The 21,552-nt window shown below is 59.5% G+C and overlaps 2 protein-coding genes across 2 annotated transcripts; both read left to right on the top strand.

Annotated features, from left to right (window-relative positions):
* Positions 1–51: 51 nt before the first annotated feature.
* SPRG_13222 (hypothetical protein) lies at positions 52–9,968 on the top strand (the record flags this gene model as incomplete). The annotated part of the gene is made up of 24 exons (XM_012352596.1): positions 52–204; positions 252–501; positions 550–753; positions 798–1,084; positions 1,127–1,414; positions 1,459–1,768; positions 1,814–2,041; positions 2,107–2,214; positions 2,261–2,519; positions 2,566–2,863; positions 2,891–3,149; positions 3,194–3,361; positions 3,414–4,640; positions 4,692–4,819; positions 4,868–6,323; positions 6,369–7,010; positions 7,051–7,131; positions 7,186–7,454; positions 7,498–8,395; positions 8,443–8,825; positions 8,879–9,329; positions 9,378–9,469; positions 9,519–9,818; positions 9,854–9,968. The coding sequence occupies exons 1-24, from the start codon at positions 74–76 to the stop codon at positions 9,966–9,968; spliced, it is 8,832 nt and encodes a 2,943-aa protein (XP_012207986.1). The 5' UTR covers positions 52–73.
* A 117-nt stretch (positions 9,969–10,085) lies between these two features.
* SPRG_13221 (hypothetical protein) lies at positions 10,086–21,525 on the top strand (the record flags this gene model as incomplete). The annotated part of the gene is made up of 22 exons (XM_012352595.1): positions 10,086–10,430; positions 10,480–10,920; positions 10,976–12,100; positions 12,148–12,999; positions 13,046–13,165; positions 13,213–13,484; positions 13,532–13,712; positions 13,761–14,013; positions 14,064–14,459; positions 14,503–14,850; positions 14,901–15,353; positions 15,395–15,640; positions 15,683–16,363; positions 16,411–16,620; positions 16,667–18,756; positions 18,811–19,040; positions 19,095–19,168; positions 19,215–19,510; positions 19,558–19,847; positions 19,893–20,777; positions 20,822–21,118; positions 21,168–21,525. The coding sequence occupies 21 exons, from the start codon at positions 10,086–10,088 to the stop codon at positions 20,889–20,891; spliced, it is 9,858 nt and encodes a 3,285-aa protein (XP_012207985.1). The 3' UTR covers positions 20,892–21,118; positions 21,168–21,525.
* Between the last annotated feature and the right edge of the window lie 27 nt (positions 21,526–21,552).

Below are 21,552 nucleotides of genomic sequence, written 5' to 3'. Positions count from 1 at the left end.
ATCGATATGAATATCTTGGTGAACCGGCGTCGAACAACAGCAGTGACACGAAGAAGATCCAAGCCGAGGTGCGATGGGATGGAAGACGACGCTGCTCGGTGGCCTCGCTGCCTACTGCGCCGCCCTCGTCGACGCCGACCAAGTCGCGTCCAGCGGCAGCTCGTACTTTGTCAGCCGTCCGACCAAACTCGGCGCCACGTCCTGGTACGGTTCATGCCGACGCGCACCAATGGACGATGGCTTGGTCGTAGGCCGACAGAGTACGGCGCAGTGGGCGTCACGACCGCCAACGTAGCGTCCGACGGGTCGCTCGCGTGGTCTGACACCGTCGGGTCCGGCGACACGGAGATCGTGGGCGGCAATGCGCTCGACTCGGCAGGCAACGTCTACGTCGTCGGCTCGACGCGCGGCAACATCACGTCCAACAACGCCAACGCAGGCAACTTTGACTGGTTCATCCTCAAATACTTGCCGTCCGGGGTGCGCAGCTGGCACAAGCAGGTTGCACGATCATACGAACACAGGGGAAGTATTCTACTCGATCGATAGGTTGGCACACCGGCGCACGACGAAGCGCGGACAGTCGTCGTTACCACCGAGGCCGACGGCAACGACTACATCTACGTCCTCGGCGTCACGTATGGCGCGATGGACGACGCGCTGCACGTCTCGAACGGGTACCGGCAGTTTGGGGGCCGGGACCTCTTTTTGTACAAGCTCACTACCGCTGGCACCAAGCTTTGGAGCCGACAGGTAGCCCTCCTTGTCCGCGATTGCGCCAGCATTGATTTTGGTAGTTTGGCACGTCGGGCGACGACTATCCCTACGGGGTTACCATCGACGCTGGACAGCTCCTCGTGTCGGGCGGCGCCCCCGGGACGCAGTTTCTCACAGCGTTCAATACATCGGGCGCCATGACCGACATGGTGGCCGACGGTGGCGTTACGATCCTTCCGATCCAGATGCACTTGGCCGAAGGCGACAGTACCGTCGGTAAGTTTACTGTTGTGTTGAATCGACAGCCGACGGCGTCCGTCACCATTTCGGTGACGCACCCTGCTTTGCCCACGCCCAGCGGACAGCCGTACGACGCTTTACGGTATACCGGTCGCTCACGCTGGCGTAGGCTCCCCCAAGTGGCGCTTTCATCACCGACGCTGGTCTTTAACGCGTCGAATTGGAACCTGCCGCAAGCCGTGACGGTCACGGCCATCGACGATGCGATCTGTGAGCATACGCACTACGCTGCGGTCTCCCACGCAGTGAGCAGCAACGACAAGTACTTTGCACCGTCGACGCCGTTTGTGCTTGGGCGGCAGCTGCTCTTTACGATTCGCGACAACGATGTCGCTAGCATTGCGCTCTCGCGACAGCACTTGTATGCAGTCGAAGGCGGCGCGAGGGACGCCTACAGGTAGCATCTCTGACGTGAGTGGGACGCTCAATCATCGTGCGTAGTATCGTGCTGACATCGCAGCCGTGGCACAACGTGCTCGTGACGGCGATGGCACTGCGTCCACTGCAGACACAGCTGCACCCGACGACAGTCGAGTTCAACAGTAGCAATTGGAACACGCCGCAGTGGATCTCGGTGACGGCGGTCGACGACGCAGTCTCGGAAAACGAATTTGGCGGCATCCATGCCGGAGGGACAGTCACACACATTGCGTCAAGCTTGGACGCCCACTACAACACCCGCCAACCATCGTGCTATTATGTGGCCACCTGCAACTGCAGCGGCGTGGCGACGCACGGCAATTGCTCCACGGTAAACTACTTGCATCGACCACTTTTTATATATATGGGTTGGTAGCAACCTGCGTCGTGCCAAGCCGGGACCCCCGCGCTTGTCTGCGACGTAAATGCAACAATCACAGGCAACGGCGAGCTTATCCCGTTGCTGAGTGACGGCAACGTCACAGCTCCTCTCAATGTGATTCCGATGCGCTACGGCGCTGCCGCGCTCAACCCCAACCCTCCGACCTCATCGACGACGTTCATCAACAGCGCACTCGAGACCATCCAAGTGCCACTGCGGTTGGTGCAGCTACTGCCAGCACCCCTGGATGACGGATGGGCGGGGTGTGGACAACTCAAGCTGTCCAGCGTATCAACAGCAGCGCCGTCAACCCCAACCCGCTCAGCTACAACGTGTCAGGGCTCAACCTCTCGGCGGTACCTGCGGATGTTGCTGGCTACGTCTACAGTCTCGTGGTAAGAGGGTCTGTACCTTTGAAAGTGTGTTTGGAGCCTCCCGTAGGCGGTATCCGACGGCGTTGCTCTGGCTGCACTGGCGCAAAACCAGACGCATTTGGTGTGGGCACTGTGTCTTGGCATACAGCGTCTCACGACGCAGCGCTGGGCGTTTGAAGCGTGGCCACCGGGCACGGCCGACCGCGTCCTCGACGCCCTCTTTTTCATTTTTCCCAGTTTGCAAGAGCGACTGCTGTGGAATTGCGGCGGGGCTACCTTTACGCCCAGCGTTGGACTGGACGTGACGGTGTTTGACAATGACCCAGGTCTGGAAATGGCTAAAATGACGTACCGCTACTGAATGGGGCGTAGCTGTGACAATCTCCAAGATGCAGCTTGAAGTGACCGAGGGTAACACAACGCTTGGCGAGGGCTTTTACAATCGCATCGCGCTAGGCAGTGCGATCGACAGCTACGCGGTCGTCCTCAATGCGCCGCCGTCCCAAGGGCAAAATGCAACAGGATCCCTCTGTGCGTCCCCCGTCACGGCTCTGGACGTATGCGCTGCCAATTACTCGGCGTCGGGGTACCAGGCAGCGTTTGCACTGTCACCCGCGTCAACCGATACGGTACACTTGCCGACGCCTGAGATTCAAAAGCAACATCGGTGGTACTAGGTCACGATCGTGGCGTCGAGCTCGGACCAAGTGCAGATAACCCCAGCGTTTCTTGTGTTTACCAGCGCCAACTGGTTTGAACCACAAACCTTTACGGTGACGGCCGTCGCCAACCACAAGGACGACGGGCCGTTAAACTCGACAATCTCCCATGCGATATTTGCATCTGGCGCCGGCGCGCAGTCGTTTTCGTCGGCGGCGTTTTGGGTGAGGTCGTGTCTACCGCTGTCGTCGTCTTTATTTATCGCCCCGCCATTGCCCTACAATGCCCTCCCCGAGGTTGATGCGTCCTTGGATTTGAGTTTGCTGACTTTAGTGGGTAGGTCTATTTTGCACCGCAGCACAGTCAAGTGCAAGTTCACGTTCTCAACAGCGAGAAGGCTGCTGTGTTGGCCTCGACGTCTGCACTGAGTATCAAGGAGATTGACGTGACTGTGGATGCCGCTGCCGTCGGCGCAACATCGACCGGCGTCTGCACGGACAGTCTCACGGTATCGATGATCTTGTGTAGTTCATGCTGGGACGCGTATCGTGTCGCATTAGATGAGTTCGCAGTCGGGTACAATCACAAACGTCCTCCTGCTTGCGACCAACCAGACGTCGCTTGTTCGTTTTCAGCTGCCATTTTTGCACCACAGTGCGTTCAATAGCGACTTGGGCTCGGCGATGCTCGAGCTAACGCAGACAAAGTACGCGGTTGTCAACACCACGTGGCTCAACGTGACCACGGCAACCCTCAACCCGACGTTCACGGTCCGCGTGCGCCTCGTTCAGTCCAATTGGACGGAAGCGTCGTTTGCGTCCGTGCCACCACCGATGCTTGTTGCACCGATCGTGCTCAACGCCACTATGATCAATTCGGTCTTGCGTCTGGATGTAACACGGCTTGTGGCCGCTGTTGGTGCTTCGTTGCCGCTGCTGAGCTTCCAGATGGATGTGCTTGCGGCCAGCGCAAGTGTTCAAGTCCACGCCCGAAGCGATCCCGAGAACTTGGCGCCTGTCCTCGTACTGCGCACCCACTTTCCAAACCTGCTGCTGAACCAGCCAACGCTTCAGAGCCCAAGCAGTAGCAGCAGCGGTGCAGCAGTCGATGGAAACGTGACGTCCGTGACACCCGACGCCTTCACGTGGTGGCAAGTCACCCTTCCGAGCGTTCTACCGCTTGGCACGCTAGCGATCTTCTTGCCACTCACGACAACGTCTGGTGCACTCGTGGTCGTCGTGTCGACAGCGCCGTTGCCAACCAATTGGACGCTGGCAACAGGGCCATCCAATGGCGTTCTCGTGCACAACATAAGGATTCGCCGCCCCGTGCTCGTGTGGCCAATTCCGGGCGCCGGTCAGTACATACGTCTCTACGCCCAGCCAGACATGCAGATCTCGCTGCGTGAAGTGCAGCTTTACCCGCGCGGCGTCAACGTCACAACAACGGACGATGGGTACAGTGTCCGCGCCATCAATTGGGTCTCAGAGGCCAAAGTCAACCCGAATTATGACCAACGCCACGTGTGGACGCTGGCGTCGGGGGCTCATGTCCGAAGCGACAACGTGGCGCTTGGGCTCCCGAGTACCTTGAGCACGACCGCGACCACTCCAATTACGACACTGTCGACGACGTTTGAGACCAACCCGTACTGGGAAATGGATCTGGGCACTGTGCAGTCGATTGGCACCTTGTCGTTGCGCCTCGCCCGGTCGTTGGCCGAAGCGACGTTGTGCAAAAGTCCGGCGATGCCAACCGCGCCCAACACCATCTCCAGCTTTACCTCGGTATGTGCATTAAAAATGGTACTGCTTGTAACACAATGACGGCGCATGTAGGCGCGACTGCGCCTCTCGAGCAGCCCCATGACTGCCGCCGTCAACGCGACCGCTGAGAAAAGCTGGACGTCATCGCTTGGTGTCTGCTTCGACTTGACACTGTCGTGGCCCATGTTTGCCTCTGGACGGTAGAGCTCTTAAGGGTATGCAACGGCATTCGATGTGTATGAGCGTAGGTACCTGCGCCTTGACATGGTCGGCCGCGGCGCGCTTCACATTGCAACAGTTGATGTACAGCGGTGGGCGGCGCAGGCCTCGCAATATGCTCTGGTGGAGCTGCGCGGCTCGGGTGCGTTGCCACTCGCGTTGCCTGGGCTGCGCTTCTTGGGCGTGAACCAATCCGAGCTGCCGATCCAAGTGTTTGGCGCGAGCTCCAGCGCCACCGGCGGATGCTTCTTTGTTGGCGCGGCTCCGTCGGTGCGCGAGTGGGTAGTTGTCGACTTCGGTGCTGTGCGGACTTTGCAAAACGTGGTATTCAACTTGAATGTATCGAGCTGCACGGGCAGCGTCGAGGCACCGAGTGCAATCTCGGTTGCCGTCTACGGTGACCCTGCACTGGCGTACACACCGCCGCTCGTCTCGAACGACGCGTGCAGCTGCACAAGCGATGCGTGGGGTCGAAGCTCGACCGTGCTGCCTGCGAGTTGCAATAGTGTCTGCTCCAGTATTCAGTGCCCCACAGCAACGTGCAGCAATGCCGATGGCACGGTTGTGCGTCAAGACACGACGCTCTACTGGGCCGGGTTCCGAGACCTGGTCGTCCTCGCGCCCGCAGCGAGCCTTCCGACGATGTTGCTGCCGCTCACGAGTGATGCCTACAGTCTCTTTATCATACGCGACGAGCCATTATGGCTATTGCAGCTGAGCGCATCGGCCCCCGATGCCAACGTCTCGGCGACCAACGTGGTGTTTACGGCGGCATCTACCTTTCCGACGACATTCGCATCGCTGACATCGTCTTCGTCTCTCGTTGTTTCAAGTGTCTTTGATCGCAGTGCGTGGTTTGGTATCTCGTATGCCAACACTAGGGACGGTTCGTTCACGCTCGAGTTTTGGGCGGCGTTCCCATCGACGATCCGAGCTGGGTCTCTCGCGACGTATGCGAGCAGTGCCCGAGCAACGTTCACCGTCGGCATGTTTACAAACCAGACGCTGTACTTTTCCTTGTCCGACCAAGGGATCACGTCAACGGTCGTGGGGCCAACCGCGCTCTCGTCACCGGGAGCGACGCCCGCCACGTGGTATCATATCGTTGCCGCGTACGACTGGAAGCAGCAAACGCAGACACTGTCGGTGAATGCGTGGACACCGCAGTCGGGCACGACGACAATGTTTCTGGACCAAGTGACGCGCTCCGACACGATTGCCGTTGCAGCCAATGGACAGCTGACCTTCACGGGCATCCTGTGGCTCGCCAACGTGGCGTTTTACCAGAGGCCGCTGAGCACCTTTGAAATCCTCGAGCACTTTTACCAGCCGACACCGACCAAATCGTATGCGATGCTCAACTTTCGGCTAGCAACCAACCCGATGACGAGCGTCGACGTCGATCTTGTGTCCGAGTCGACGTGCTACCGCTGGGGTCTTTGCTACGCTAGTGTTTTACCGCCCACTCTCCGCTTTACGCCAACGGTGCGTCCACACACGACGCCTTTGGATTGAATTATTTGCGTGTAGAATTGGAACGAAACGCAATACGTTCATGTGCACGCCACGGACGATCTCATTGCCGAAGGACTCCACCCCGACGTTGTCACCTACGAGATTCATGCAGCGGCGACGCGCGCCACGACCGTGACGGTCGTAACGCCAGCATACGTGACGACACCAGCGTCATCCTTGGACGCGTTTTTTCGCAACTACATTCTCAACGCAACGGAGCTCCAAGCACTCCCGTTGGCGTCTGCGGTCGCCGCCTCGTTTGGCGGTTTGCAGACGTCGTGGGCGGTGCAGAACGTCTCGACGTCCGTTGTGCCTGTGCTTGGCTACAGCAATGTTAGTGTGTCGCCGCTCCAGCTCACGATTGCCGACATCAACGTTGCACGAGTCGAAATTTCAGCCTACTACTTGATGGTGTACGAAGCCGGTCTCGGAGACATCTTTCAAGTCGTGCTCACGGCCGAGCCCAAGAACGACGTGTACGTGCAGCTCAATGCGTCGACGGACTGCTATCGCTCGTGTGGCGTGGCCACGGCCGCGAACCCGTGTCCCGTGCCTGCGACAACGCTTGGCAACGCGAGTCGTCTGTGCAACTGCACCGTGTCGCCTTTGACATTGCACTTTACGCCGTTCTTGTGGAAGCTGCCCCAAGCCGTGACGGTGCGTGCGTCGACAGCGACGCGAGTATGACATTCCGTAGGTGACGCCGACGGACGACCGCCTCGACGAGGCCGACGTGCACTACACAAAGATCGTGGTGACCACCACCAGCGCCGACCCGGTACTGGCTTTAGAGAAGTGTTCGAGACATGTATCATCATCACATGCAACATAGGAGTACGACCAAATGTTCCTTGAAAGCATCCGCGTCGCCGTCGTCGACAATGACGTGTCCAACATTGTCTTGTCGACGACATCGATCGCGCTGAGTGAGAACGACACGTCCACCGGTACGACGGCATTTGGCGACGTTGTTTTACAATGGACCGTAGCTGCCCAGTATGAAATGGTGCTAGCTACTGAGCCGTGGAGCGAGGTCAACGTCACCATCAGCAACGAGGCGACTGGCGGATGCTACCGCACGTGCGGCTACCCCATCGATCCGTACGCGGAAGAGACTTTAAAAGAGCTGACACGCTGGGTTTAGAGCGAACTGCGGACTGCCGCGACCCGTCGCGACCAACTCGATCGAGATCAAGTCGTCGTCGGTACGCGAGATCCAAGCCGTGACCGCCGCCATGACGACGACCAACGGCATTCAAATTGTGACGACAACGACGACGCACATCGACCCCGTTGTCATCGTGCGACTCACGGGCGGCTTCGCGTTGCAAACATACGAGCTCAGCATCACGTTCCCCGTTGGCACCGCCATGAGCAGTACGCTTCCCTATGGCGCAACGTTTCAAGTGAGCACGACCACGAGCGTCACGCCGCCCCTCGATGGCTTTGCCTCTGCCTCGACACTCCAATCGGCAATCAATGGGCTGCAGCCGGGCTACCTTGTGACGAGGACGACGACGTCGGCGGCGTCGGGGGCGCCGACGCTTGTTTGGCGCATCGTCTACGGCGCAGCGTCTCCACTTGCGCCGATCCTCGTGCTCAACTTTCCTTTGTCCTTTCCTGGTACCGGCGTGCTTCGTGCGATCGTGCCGGCGGCAGTAGCCCCGTCTGGCGTCGTGGGTTGGAGCTACGGCCCGACGCCGGGGCCCGTGACGGTCGCGTACGGCGCCAGTGCAGCTCAAATGACAACGTACCTCGAATCCATTCCCGGTATCAATACCGTGACGGTCCAGAGAGCGGTCGTGGACTTTGGTTTCGAGTACACCATCACGTTCACGTCCGTGCCCGTCTACCACACCACTGTGTCGGTGGACACGCGCCAGCTGGTGCTCTCGGCATCTGCGGCGTCCAATGTCGTCGTCTCGAGCTCGGTCACTCGCGCGCCAAACCAAATCGGTGGCTTTTTCCAATTGTCGTATCCTGTCAATGCCACGTACACCGGTGTTTCGACGCCACTGCGCTACAATGCAACCGCAAACGAGGTGCGCTTTCATTGAGGTTCAATCAAAGTCACAACCATGGGGCATAGGTGATGGCGTCGTTGGCGGGCATCCCAACGCTCGGGCCCGTTTCGGTCCAACAGCGGCAACTGACGCCCGAGCTCACGTTTACGTGGACGATCGAGTTTATAGGCAACGTCGGACCTGTGAAGAACCTCACAGCGCGATCCGTCAACTTGACGGGTCTAGCCTCTGCTGTCGTCTTCTCGTTCGTCCAGCAAGGCGACATGCTCGGAGGAAGCTTTGCCTTGCGGATCGGGGGTGCCTTCATCCATCAATACCCCACGGGCGAGGTGTACAACTTAAGCGTACCGGCGCTTGCCACGCCGTACCTCCGTTCAACGCGTCGGCCGCGGCGGTTCAGTCGGCACTTCACGCGTTGCCACTGCAACTGCCACTCGTCGGCGTTCAGGTAAACCGCGTCGACTCTCTTTGCGATACATTCGGGCGCTGCCGCCAGTACAGTTGGCAGATAACGTACGCTCAAACGGCCGGCAATGTCCCCGAGATGACGGTGCTGGGCAACATCACTGGTACGGGGGCGTCAGTCGCCGCGTCAACGTTGGCCAACGGCACGTACCTCAACGGCGTGTTTACGATTTCACTGGCATTGAATGCTACGGGCACTGTCTATACGGGCACCACGTGGCAGCTGCCAATGAACGTGACCGCCGACGGCGTCAAGGAAGCACTTGAAGCCTTTCCGTTCGTGACGTCAAACAGGTTTGAAGACAGTGCATTCGACCCAACCAATGCCCTCGCGGTGCCGCGGGCCACGAAAGGCGTCCGAGTCACTCGCACGGGGCCGTACCTCGACGGCGGCTACAAGTGGCTTCTGGACTGGTCCCTCAACGACTGGCTCGTCTTCACAAGTGTCAATGTCACAGTCAACACAACTCTCATCACTCAAGACCTCGTACGCATGCTTTGCTTGAACGTGGTGAAGTATTTTGGTGCTGCGTAGGTCCCCGTAGCCGTGGCCACACAGTATGCCTCGTCCGGGCCGCGCTGTGCGGTGTACCCCAAGACAGTCTTCCAAGTCGATCCGACAGACGTGTACGTTGTCGTGATCGTAGAACAATGGTTAAGCCCAGTGCGCGCGTAGGTTTGGGCTTCGTGGCACGTGCGTCTACCCACTCCTTGTGAGTGTCAACCCAGAGCGATACCTCTGCAATATGACCGTGACGACGCCCCGCAAGATCTTTGATGCGTCCAACTGGTACATTCCGCAAACGATCGACGTTGTCTCCGTGCACGACCGCCTCGACGAGTCGTCGCCATCCACCAACGTGACCATCTCGACACTGACGCACGAGGCTTATACGCTCGACTTTATTTACGCCGGCGTCATCGTGCCCACCGTGGCTGTCAACGTCACAGACGTGGACCGCGCACGTGTCGTGGTGTCCAAGTCGCTCTTGGTGACAGCGGAAAACGGAGCATTACGGACACGTATACGCTGGTATTGACGACGGAGCCGCGCGCGTCCGTGCTCATTGTCATCTATCCCTACATTGTGTGGACCGACTGCTACCGCTTGGGTTTTGCAATGTGACCTTGGACACGACAGAGGTACGTACGACGACGCAATCATTGTTCTATCTTTTTGGTCTCAAGCAATCGGTAGGTTGTGTTTACGGTTCAAAATTGGTACCTTCCACAGACCGTCTACATGCATGCGACTCCGGACCGCTTGGACGAGGCCGATGTGCATTTTGGCGGCATCTCCCACGGCGTGTTCAGTGACGACGTCAAGTACAACGGAACGGCGGTGCCCAACATCACAGTGCAGATCTATGACGCTGACACGTCGGCCGTGATTGTGAGCAAGACGGCGCTCGCCATCTCGGAAGCCGGGACCAATGACATCTACAGCATTGTACTGACAACCGAGCCGTGGGCCAGAGTCACCATCACAGCGCTTTCCAACGGCACCGACAACCTTGGGAACCAAGTAGTGGTCTCTGCGCCGCTCGTCTTTACGTGGCTCAACTGGAATGTGACACAACTGATCACGGTACATCTATGTTGCATACGTGGTCTGCATCCCTCACGCGAAAATGTAGATATCTCCGATCCACGACCACCGCGTGAACCGAGCGCCGCATACAACGCTGCTGCGTCACATGATCACGACCAACGATCTAATATACCGCAATCGCACCGTGGCGAACGTCACGACGACGATCACGGACATTGACGTGGCAGGCGTTGAGCTCTCGTCGCCTACGATCTTTGGTGCGGAAGGCAACACCACTCCGATTACATATGGCGTTCGGCTCACCTCCAAGCCGTGGTTCCCCGTGCTCATCACGTTCAATGGTTCGCACAGCGGATGCGCCTTTGGCGTCTGCAACATCACCGTCGTCACGCCCTCCATTGCGTTTGACGGCTCCAATTGGTCGTCGTGGCAAAACGTCTCTGTCATTGTCACGGACGATTTCTTTGACGAAGGCGGCGTGCACGCGGCTAACATCTCGCACGCGCTCACGTCACTCGATAACGTGGTATGTCATCATGACACATATCGTCGGTCCCGTCATATGATGACCGTTTTCGTAGTACGCAGCGGTGCGGCCGCCACTGCTGACGGTGTGGATCACGGACAACGACGTTTCGGGGCTCGCGCTCTCGTCGACCAAGAACCTAACAGTGGCGCAAGGCAGCTTTAACGCGACAGTATCCCTCCAGCTTTCCAGTGCGCCGTGGAGCAACGTGACCGTGCTGCTACAGATCCCGGCGGAAACATTCTTGCCCCGGGGCTCCTTTACGGGCGCAACGGTCTCGGAGCCGCTCATCTTTGCAAGCAATCCTCTAAGCCAGACGGTCGCGGCGCTCACGTTTTCAGTCGCCAACTGGAATGTGTCCCAGACGGTCGTGCTCGCCGCGGTGCAGACAGGGTCGCCAAAGCCGCTCACCATGTACACGTCGCTCGTGAGTCAAGCGACATCTCTGGATCTGCGGTACAACGCGTCGGCGCCTGCACCGTTGTACATTACGGTGCTCGGAAAGGAGGACGTGCCGCCGCCGGTCCCCGTCGCTGCGACCTTTGATGCGACCGGCGTCAAAATTCTCGTCACCTTTGACAGCAGCGTGTACCAGAACGCGACCATGGCCGTGGATCAAAGTCAGCCGATAACCAACATTGCTGGACGCTACGTGCTACCGAGTCGACCGTTCGGGTGCGACCTCATCTGGAACTTGACAGCCGACACCTCGTACAGCCTTGGCGCTGGCGCCAACTGTCTCTGGCTCAACCTCACGACGCTGCAAATGGTGCTGGGCACGGGGGCGTCGATTGCACCGGGCAACGTGCTCCAGCTGAACGGGTGCGGCTCGCAATACGTCTCGACAGCAGGCGCTTGCACGTCGCCGTTCGTTCTCAAGTCGCGCGACTTTAACGTCTTGTACACGACAGCGTCCATTGCTGTCGCGCTCGGCCCGATTGTCGTGCCTCAGATTGTCCTCGTCGGACCCAAATCCATCGGGCCCTGTGGCGTTCTCTCGCTCGATGCGACCGGATCGTCTGGGGGCGCCAACCGGCCGTTTGTTATCCAGTGGTTTGCGATGCTCACCAGTGCACTTGATCCCGCGATCAGCAGCACCAACGCCTCCGCCGTGCGCCAGCAAACGCTGCAAATCTATTCCAACATTGCGCCGTATTGTACGACGAACGCGACGCTTTCCGTACGTCACGTCCTTTGCAATGCAATTTACAAGTGTTGCTTGCGTAGACCAACCCGTTTGGGTCTGTCGCGGACCTCGACGCCATGTGCCGCCTGCGCGCGTTGGCACTAGCGTCGACGTCGCTGACGTGGCAAATCAATCGATCGATCTTGCTCGCGGGCCGCAACTATGTGATTGGTGTCCGCTTGACCAACTTTTTCCAGCAGGCAGGGCTCGCGTCACACGTCGTCGCGACACTGAGCGACCCAGTTCCCGTGGTCTCGATCGTCGGCCCCAGTGCCATGAGCGTGCAGCGAACACAAGCCATCTCAATTCAGGCAGCCATCGCGCCAACGACGTCGGGGTGCACGGCAGCCACAAGCGCCGTGAACTACGTGTGGACGGCGACCGCTGTCGACGCAAGCACCAACGCTACCGTGGCGGTCAGCCTCGTCAACACGGCAGTGGACCCGCGCTACTTTGTGTTGCCGCCGAATGTCTTGTCCACCAACTTGAACTACACGCTGCGGATATCTGCGTTTTATGCGTCGGCGCCGTCCGTCTCGAGCGCCGACGTTGTCGTCGTTAGTGTGGTCGCGAGTCCGCTCATCGCGCAGTTTGCCGGTGGAAGCCATGTTGTTGGCGCCCTCGACGCCATTACGCTCAATGCTTCGGCGTCATACGATCCCGACCAAGTTGACCGGGTGTTGCAGTATGCGTGGAGCTGTGTCGACGTCACGCCCGTGCTCAACACGACGACAAATCTAACCTCGTCGACCGGTGGAGTGTGCTGGAATCCGATGACGAACACGGTCATCAACTTCTCCAGCGGTAATGGGCCCGTCGTGACGTTGCCACCGGGATCGTTTGACGCGCCCAAGACACTGCGCTTCGCCGTCGTCGTCACTTCGACGTGCAACGTAGGCCGCCATTCATTCGTGTACAAGTGCTTAGATTCAACTGTAGGTATCGGTGGCGTGCGTTGGCCGGTCCGCGACCGCAAGGACGGACATCACGACCGTCTCAGGACGCATTCCTGTCGTTCGCATCAGTGCATCGTCGACCCAAGTCAACCCGACGTCCAAGGTGCGTACTGCCTCGAGTCCGGGGTCCGTCCTGATGGTTACCTGTAGGTGGTGCTCACACCCAACATCTCTTCGTTGTACCCGTATACGACGCGTTGGAGCCAAGATGTGGGCGACTTGAACCTCTCGGACGGCGGGCTCCTCTTTCCGCTCAACGCGACGCAAAATGCGATCGCGCCAAGCGTGCTAACACCGGGCAAGACCTACGTGTTTCGACTCACGGCGCTCGACTCGACGGGTAGCGCTGGCTTTGGCACGATCTCCATCACCGTCAACACGCCGCCGACACCAGGCTCCATGAGCATCCTGCCGGCTCAAGGGTACTGTGACCCATGTCGCGCTCCAATATAAACGGTAGCGAAACTAGGACGGCGATTTCGGATCTCTTCACGGTGACATGCGCGGATTGGACAGACGCCAACCTACCGCTCACGTACGCATTCGACTTGGTTGTGAATGACACGCGTGTCCCGCTCGCTTCCGGCTTGACGCTCCCAAGTACCCAAGTCCGTCTGTACCTTAGCAACGGCGCCGTGACCAATGCGACGGTACGAACGGCGACGTAGTCAAGTGCCCCATTGTGGAGTGGTGTCTAGATGACCGTTATCGGTCGGGTCACCGACAGCCTTGGCGCCACCTCCATTATCTCCGCGACGGCGCTCGTGCTGCAACCAGAAGCGACCAACACGACGTCGTTCTGGTCCACGATTAGCAACGGCACGCTCAACGACGCATTGCAAGGCGGCAACTTTAACGATGCGCTCAACGTACTCGTCTCCACTGCGGCCGTGCTCAAAACGCAGCACGCGTTCGCTGGCGCTTGCAATGCCACGTCGTGCGGTGCCCACGGTCAGTCTACTGACATTGTTACAATACATGGAGGCGACCGACGGACGTAGGTGTATGCAACGGCACATGCGTCTGCGAGAAAGGGTACTCGGGCACCGAGTGCATTGCCGACGCAGCGCTCAACACGCTTGCGATGGAGATGCTAGGGTCCCTTCAGTCGGTCGGCTCCACGGTGCAACCCACCGCCACGACGCTGACCCAAAGCGCGCTCGCACTCAGCAGCATCGTGTCGTTGAATTCTCGAGCGGCGTCTGTGGACGCGGGTAATATCAAGCAGGCGACGGCAGTGTTGACGTCCATCACATCGTCTGCGATTAAGCTCAAGGACCCGTCGTCGTTCGTGTCGTCCTCGGCGCCCAGCGTGCTTTCGGCGACCGTACTATTGGCCCAAAACTCCGACAAGACAGTCGTGCGCAATGCAACGTCGGGACGCCGGCTCTCCATCGGTGCGTGCACTGGCATTGCTTGGCCTAAACGTGTGGCCTGTAGCAACGCCAACGAGCTACACCCAGCTGCTCGAATCGCTTTTCACCATCGTCGCCATCAGTAGTGCCGGCTTGCTGCCTGGCCAGGCGCCGGTGGCTCTCTCATCGTCGACGGCTGCCACGTACTCAGTCCTCAGCGACGTCTTGCCGTTGCCGCTCGGTACGCGCACGACGACAGTGGCACTGACACCAGTGACGGCGAACTGCTTTCTCGACACATACTTTCTCGACGTTGTGGCGTGGACGACGCCGGTGCGTACGCGATCCTTGCCGGCGGCAACGCCCGCGTTGCTTCCGTCGATCGATATTGGGGTGCACACGCTCACGTCGTATGCATCGGCTCAGTTTCAAGGTACACTACTTCTACATGATTGTTCAATCTAAGTCCGTTTCGTGGTGCAGGAAAACCTCTGGGGATGTCGGCGCTGGACCAAACCGACGCCTGCGTGCTCTACCAGCAAAAGCTTCTCAACACGGACATGGCGTTGCCACTGGTCAACGTGTCGTTTGCCCACGACGCACTGGCGACGGGCCCGCGCTTTGAGACGGCGTGCTTGTCCTGGAACGCCAGTATTGATGCGTACGATGCAACCGAGTGCGCCAAGGTCAAGAGTTTGAGCTCGGCAACGACTACTACGTGCAGTTGCACGCGCCTCGGCGGCCTTGAAGTCGTCGTTGTTGTGCAGGAAGTGCTCAATTTCGAGCCGCTCAACCCGACGGTGTATCGCGACGACTCGTCGTCGATCGTGCCGGGTGTCTCGCTGGCGCTTCTTTTGGTCCTGTACGCGGTAGGTCTCCGGTGGGGCGTCAAGCGCGACGAATTGGACAAGGAGGCGCTTCGTCTCCAACGCCTCGGTACGCATATATATCAACAGCGTTCGCTCATATTTCGATAGGCAAACTCAGCAAAGCCACGTGGAACGACCTCTTGCGCGCCGAGAACGCCAAGAGCGTCGATGACATTGCGCCGACCCATAACCGCGGGTTTGCGCCGGTGACCGACGCGTCGACGACGGTCCATGCGTTTACTGCAACGTGGCACCCGACGACAGCGCACATCGCAATGGACCCCGTCGAGTCGGAAGCGGCTATCGTCGATGCCGAGGCCGTGGCACTCGCGTCGATCGCCGTCATCACCGAAGGTAACGCGCCCCCCGGGAGTTGCTGATCGCACATGCATCTAGTGGCGCTCTTTGGCACGCTGCGGCTTCAGGCCCAGCACGTGCTGATCCGCCGCTCGCTGCAGGTGCTCAACCTCTTTCTCTTGCTCGTGTCGGCGGTCTTTCTCGCGATCGGCGTTGATTTTTACGCGTTTCTCGGCAATACGACCGCCAATCCGGTCGTGGCCGTCTTTGGGCCGCCCGTGGGCCTCGGGCTCCTCGGCTTCGGCATCGCACTCGTCGTCGTCGCTGCCGCGGGTTTGCTGGCCGCCGTGCGCAACACGTCTGCGCGGGCACGGACACTGTACATGGTGCTGTTGCTGCTTGTGCTGGTCGCCGAAACGGTGATGCTTGGGATTGCGTACAAGCATTTGGAAGACGTCACCGACTTTCCTCGGTCGACGCTGTCGTTTTTAAAGACGCAGTGGGCCGCGCTGAGCGACGACATGCGCGCGAGTCTGCAGAACGACCTCGGGTGCTGTGGGTTCACGTCCATCGACGATGCCCCGGCGCTGCCGTGCCCTGACGCTGCGCTGCTCGCGCCAATCACGGTTTGCTTCGATGCCCTCACGACGTCGGCGGTGACGCTCTTTGGTACCCTCTTTTCTGCGCTCGTACTTGTACTCGGCGTGCAAGTCGCGGCGCTCGGCCTCGCTAACGTGCTCGTGCGCTGGGAGGCGATTCGCATCGACACCATGGCCAACGGTACACTCACAGTTGAAAGATTGAAAGAGTATCAATGTGTCGGCTAGGTGTCGCGTCAAAAGCGACGTTGGTCGACATTATCTTGCGCTGCTCGTTGCCCGTGTGCAGCCACTTTGGCGTGTGTGCCATGGTGTTCGGTGTCGTTGCGGGCCTCGACATGCTCCTGCAGTGGGATCTCTTTGCTTTGGCGTCCATCACGATATTTGTGCGGCAAGAACTGGGCATCCCGATCACAGTCCTCGCCGCCCTCTACATCGGTACGACCTTGGCTATCTACAAGTTGGATGCATATGATTCTTCTAGTCTTGCATTTGTATGGCGCCCCCGCGATCGCACATCTCCAACGACGTCGTATGAAGCGCTACATCGCGTGCCACGTCATCTTGCTCGTCATTGGTGTCGCACTCACGATTGTATTGGCCACCGTCAGTGACAACCTCGGCGCGTACTCGAACCTCCAATCGATTCTACAAACACGCTACCTCGGTCTGTCGGCGCAAGCCAAGCTCGAGCTCGAGACCAACTTGGGCTGCTGCGGCTTCAACGCGACGAGCCAGGGCACGTGTGCGACACCGACGACGGCGCCGCTTTGCGCCGAGCCGCTCACATTTGCGATCCGCCAGTTTGCAACGATCACGCAGGCGCGCCTGACGAGCTACCTTCTCTCCCAGTTTTGCCTCGTCTTCTTGACCGGCCTCTTTCTCACGATGCAGGCCGATGCGCCCGATGGGTCGGCCGCGTCCGTTAGCGTCACGAGCGCCAACGAGTTTACGGATCCCGTCAACCTCCTTCTACAGCGCATTTGCACGCAGTTTGTGCTCTTTGCGAGTCTGGTTGTTGCGTTTTGCGGCGCGATCCTCGTCGGCGTCGGCGTCGACGTCCTCCTTGAGACCAACATCGTTGCGATTGCGGCCGTTCTCACGGCCTTTAGCTACTACATTGGCACGTACGTCTGCCTTCTTGGTCTCCTTCTCTGCGCGGGGAGTGGTCTCGGTCTCTACGCAGGGCTGTCGCATGCCCGGCGCTGGCTCTGGCGCTTTGGTGCGCTTCTGCTGAGCGCGTGCGTTGCGTGCCTCGCGCTCTTTGCAACAGCGTACCGCGTTCAAAACCCGGTGGCCGCCGGCAGCGTCAACGCCACCATGTACCGAACGTGGCAGAGCTTTGTGCCCGCGACACGCAAGTTCATCCAGGACGCCTACAGCTGCTGCGGGTACACGAAACTCGGTGCCTCGACGTTTTCGCTCCCGTACACCGTCTCCGAGTGGCACACCGACCCCGTGTCGGGCGCAACGACGACGACGACGACCACGTCGTGCCCGGCCAGCGCCGTCGACGGCTGCGGTCCGTACATGCTCCAGACACTTCAAAACACCGCGCGCGCCGGCGTCTCGGGAACGGTGTTTTTAGCCACCGTGCTCTTTCTCTTGTTTGTGGCGACCACCGTCCTCTACTACCGCCAGGGCCGGAAGCGCGCGGTGACGTGGCGCGTCCTCGTGCTCCAATTCGTATTTTTGGTCGTGGCGACCGGTGTCGGCCTCGCGCTTCTGGGGCTGGCGCTTCTGGGCATCGACGTGGCCGCTGGCACGACGGTGTTTACGTCGAACGTCGTGCAAGTGCTCTTTGGCGCCCGCATCGGCGGCGCAGTCGTTGCGTCCGTCACGATCGGCCTTGCGTTGACGTCGTACGGTGTATACGGCGCCATCAACAAGACGCTTCACATCTTTGTCATGTACCTCAGCCTGGCGCTCGTGCTCGGTACGGTCGCGTGGAGCTGCACCGGCGTCGTCGCCACGTCGACAGTCAACGAGCAGTGGCAACACACCCTGGACGCCTACTTGGACAATATTTGGTCGAGTCTGAGCCCAGACGATTGGCTCTTCCTCGGGTCGAGCCGCAACTGCTGCGGGTACCACGATCCCGTGACCCTGCCGTCTGGAAAGCTGCAATTCGATCGCGCCATCTCGTCGGGGTCGAACCTGGCGTGTCCACCACTGGTGACGACCGGGTGCCGGACACCGTTGCTGTTGGATGCCTCGTCGCTTCTCAACCAGCTCTACAAGCTGCTCGCGGCGTACGCGACGCTACAGACGCTTCTCTGGCTCGTTGGCGCCGCGCTCCTCCATGGTCTCGTGCTACTGCATCCGGGCACGTGGGTCGCGCTGCGGAAGAAGATGCGACTCTGGGTCGCCAAGTACAAGGACGACGTGACGACAACGCACCTCGTCGTCTCGCTCTACTACGCGTACGACGCCAAGTTTACCCGTGCTCAACGTCTCACGTGTGTGCTCTGCGCCGTTGCTGCGGTGGCGGTCGTCGACGCGGCTGTATCGAGCCGCCACGGATGCACGCGCGACGGCCCCGTCCAGTGCGAATCCTTTACGGCTGGGCAACTCGTACGTCTTGGAGCCATCACATGTGGCGCGCATATGTAGATGTGTCACTACTAGGTGGGCTACGGACTTGTCTACTCGCTCGTGAGTCTCTCTGTGCAGCTGTGCTTTGCAGCACTCTTTCGGCACGTCAAACATCGCCAGGACGACGACGACGGCGCCAAAGTCGCCGAGCGCCGGCGCAAGGAAAAAGTCTACCTCCGCGAAGTCCTGCACCACAGCATCCAGGCGATTGCCGCCAAGCTCGGCCAGTTTGCCATGGCAACGTCCGAAGAACGCTTCTACAGGTGCGAATTGTATATCCATCGAGATGCACGGAACGAACTGCTTGTTTGGTCTAGCTGGCTTGCGGGCCACGTGGGTAGGACGACCATGGTACTCGGCTGGCTTCGATTGCTTTTGGCGGTGGCCATTGGTTCGATCTTCTACTGTTGTTGCAAGTTCTCATGGCGCTGGCGTAGGCGTGTACATGGGTCTGAGTCAGCTCGGGCTCGGGTTTTACATTTACAGCGTTCCTGTTCCGGGCGCCTGGGGCTTTGCGACAGTGCCATGCACACTCGTGGCCACGACGCTGGTCGTCGCTCTCAGTGGCCTCTTGAAGCGGCGCAAGCGCTTTGCGCGCCCTGCGTACGTGATGTACCTCGTCGCGGCGGGTGCGAGTCTCCTCCTCATTGGCTTCCTCGCGACGGTCATTTTCATGATCGTGCAAGCCATGGAAGAACCAACCGAGCCGCCCAACTGGACCCAGCGCAACGCGGTCGGAAAGCGTGTGGAGGCATCGTACTCATGGTACAAATGACATAGAACTTTAGTGTTGTCGCCAGCATCAAGACCATCTGGCGCAACGACACCGTCGGGTACAGCCGACGGCTGTGGCAGTCGCAACTGCAGTGCTGCGGCCTTCCCGAGTTTCCGCTACGACCGTGTCCCATGGGTTCGACTGAGCTCCAGAACGTCACAGCGCAGCGCGTCGACGGCTCGACAGTGGTCAAAACGGTCACGATTGTGCACGACCTCGGCGGGTGTCTCGACCCCATCCTCGCACAGATCCAGGGTGTCGCGCAGACCATCATCGGCCTCTTGATTGCCTTGGCGTACGCTCGTCTTCATCTCTTGCGTTGAAATGACGATGTCTGTAGGTTCTTGGAGCTCTTTTACGCCGCGTGCGCCTACTTTTTAGCCCGCGATCTCGTCATCTCGTGGGACTCGCAGCTACGTCGCGCCTCCATGCAGCCCAAGCTCGAGAGCAATGCTGCCCCACTTCTCCATGATGAAGCGCCCGCGTCCAAGACCGCGCCACCGCAGCGAGGTCGGATGCTGTCGAATCTTGTGCAAACCAGCATCAACAACGTGAGCAAGTCCGTGGCGCAGCTCTTGTCCAAGACGAACGCATCGCCCGCGACGCGGCCGAAACCTTCGTCCGCGGCGCGCCTCGCACTTCTCAAACTCCAGTTGCGACTGCGGTACCCCGCATGGATTCCACGCCTCATCTTTGGTGTCGCAATCCTCTTTGTCGGTGGCGCCTTTGCAGGCACGATCCTGCTCTGCCTTGCACTGGCCAATGATGGCGCGTGGCTCTGGCTTGGCGCGGCGCTCATCTCGCTCTTCCTGCACCTCGTTGTCGTCGAACCCAGTGTGCTCTTCGCGTACGTTGTGTCTCAAACACTCTCGTCGTGGTGGAAGTCGTCGTGGATGGCAATGCTAATTGGCGTCGGCCGCGCCATCTTGCACCTCGACGACGCGACGAGCTCGGACGCGCGGACGACCGCGCTCCTGGATCCGTTCACGCGCATTCGACACAATGCGGCGGTTGTCATCCAGCGCCGGTGGGTCGCCAAGCTCTGTCGCATGCGATACCTCATCATCCTGCGCGTGGCGCGCGAGAACCAACACAAGTCGTCGATCGAGGCGCGGCTGCGAACCATCAAAGCAGCCGTGAGCAGCTTCACGCGCGAAGAGACCGAGGCGTTCACGATGCTTTTCGCGATGCCGACTACGCCAAGACGGGCCTCGTGTCCTACAAGGTACTTGCTACCCGACGGTGCGATGTGGTATTTGATGTATGTAGGTGGTCTCGCACGCCGTGCACGCCCTCGGTGTGCAAGTGCCTGCGGCCGTCGTCAAGGAATACCTCGTGAGTCTGGACCCGGGTTTTGTCGAACTCATCGACATTGACTACTTCTTGTACGCCATGTCGTGCATTCGCGGGTACCACCAGGCGCAGCAAGAAGCCAATGCGACGGATGATGTGATTGTGATTCCGCACGCGTCGTCCCCCGAGGGGAAATTCCAAGTCAAGCGCCAAAACATTTTGCGGGAGCTCAAGGAAAAACGCGAGTCGGTCTCCAAGCACCTCATGACGAAGGTCAGAACAGCCTTTTTTTCCAATACCTTTTTCATGCGAAGCGATGTAGGTCGGAAAACTCGCGGCCCAGCTGCACAAGCACGGCGAAAGCCCCAAGGAAGACGAGGACCCGAAACCCTCTGGCGCGTACATTTTGCTCCACTCGAAAATGGGCCATCGGCCCGCGAGTGCGACGCCACGAGGAGGACCGTTACCAGCAACAGCAGCCGCGGCGGCGCCGGAGGCCGTTCAGGAACGCAGTGCAGAAGCCGTCGTCGCCCGACCCGACACGCGAGGCCAACTTTCGGTACGCGCTACCAAGGACATTGAGAAGGCGATGAAGGCCCTGAAAAACAAGCAAGACGGTAAAAAGCGCCGCAAGTAGACAGAGCTAACTATCTCCACTTCAATCTACATGTAAATACGGTATTATGTACATGACATGATCTTCCAAC

This window comes from Saprolegnia parasitica (genome assembly GCF_000151545.1).
Source record: "Saprolegnia parasitica CBS 223.65 unplaced genomic scaffold supercont2.102, whole genome shotgun sequence".
NCBI lineage: Eukaryota > Oomycota > Saprolegniomycetes > Saprolegniales > Saprolegniaceae > Saprolegnia > Saprolegnia parasitica.
This window is presented reverse-complemented; position numbering and strand designations above follow the sequence as displayed.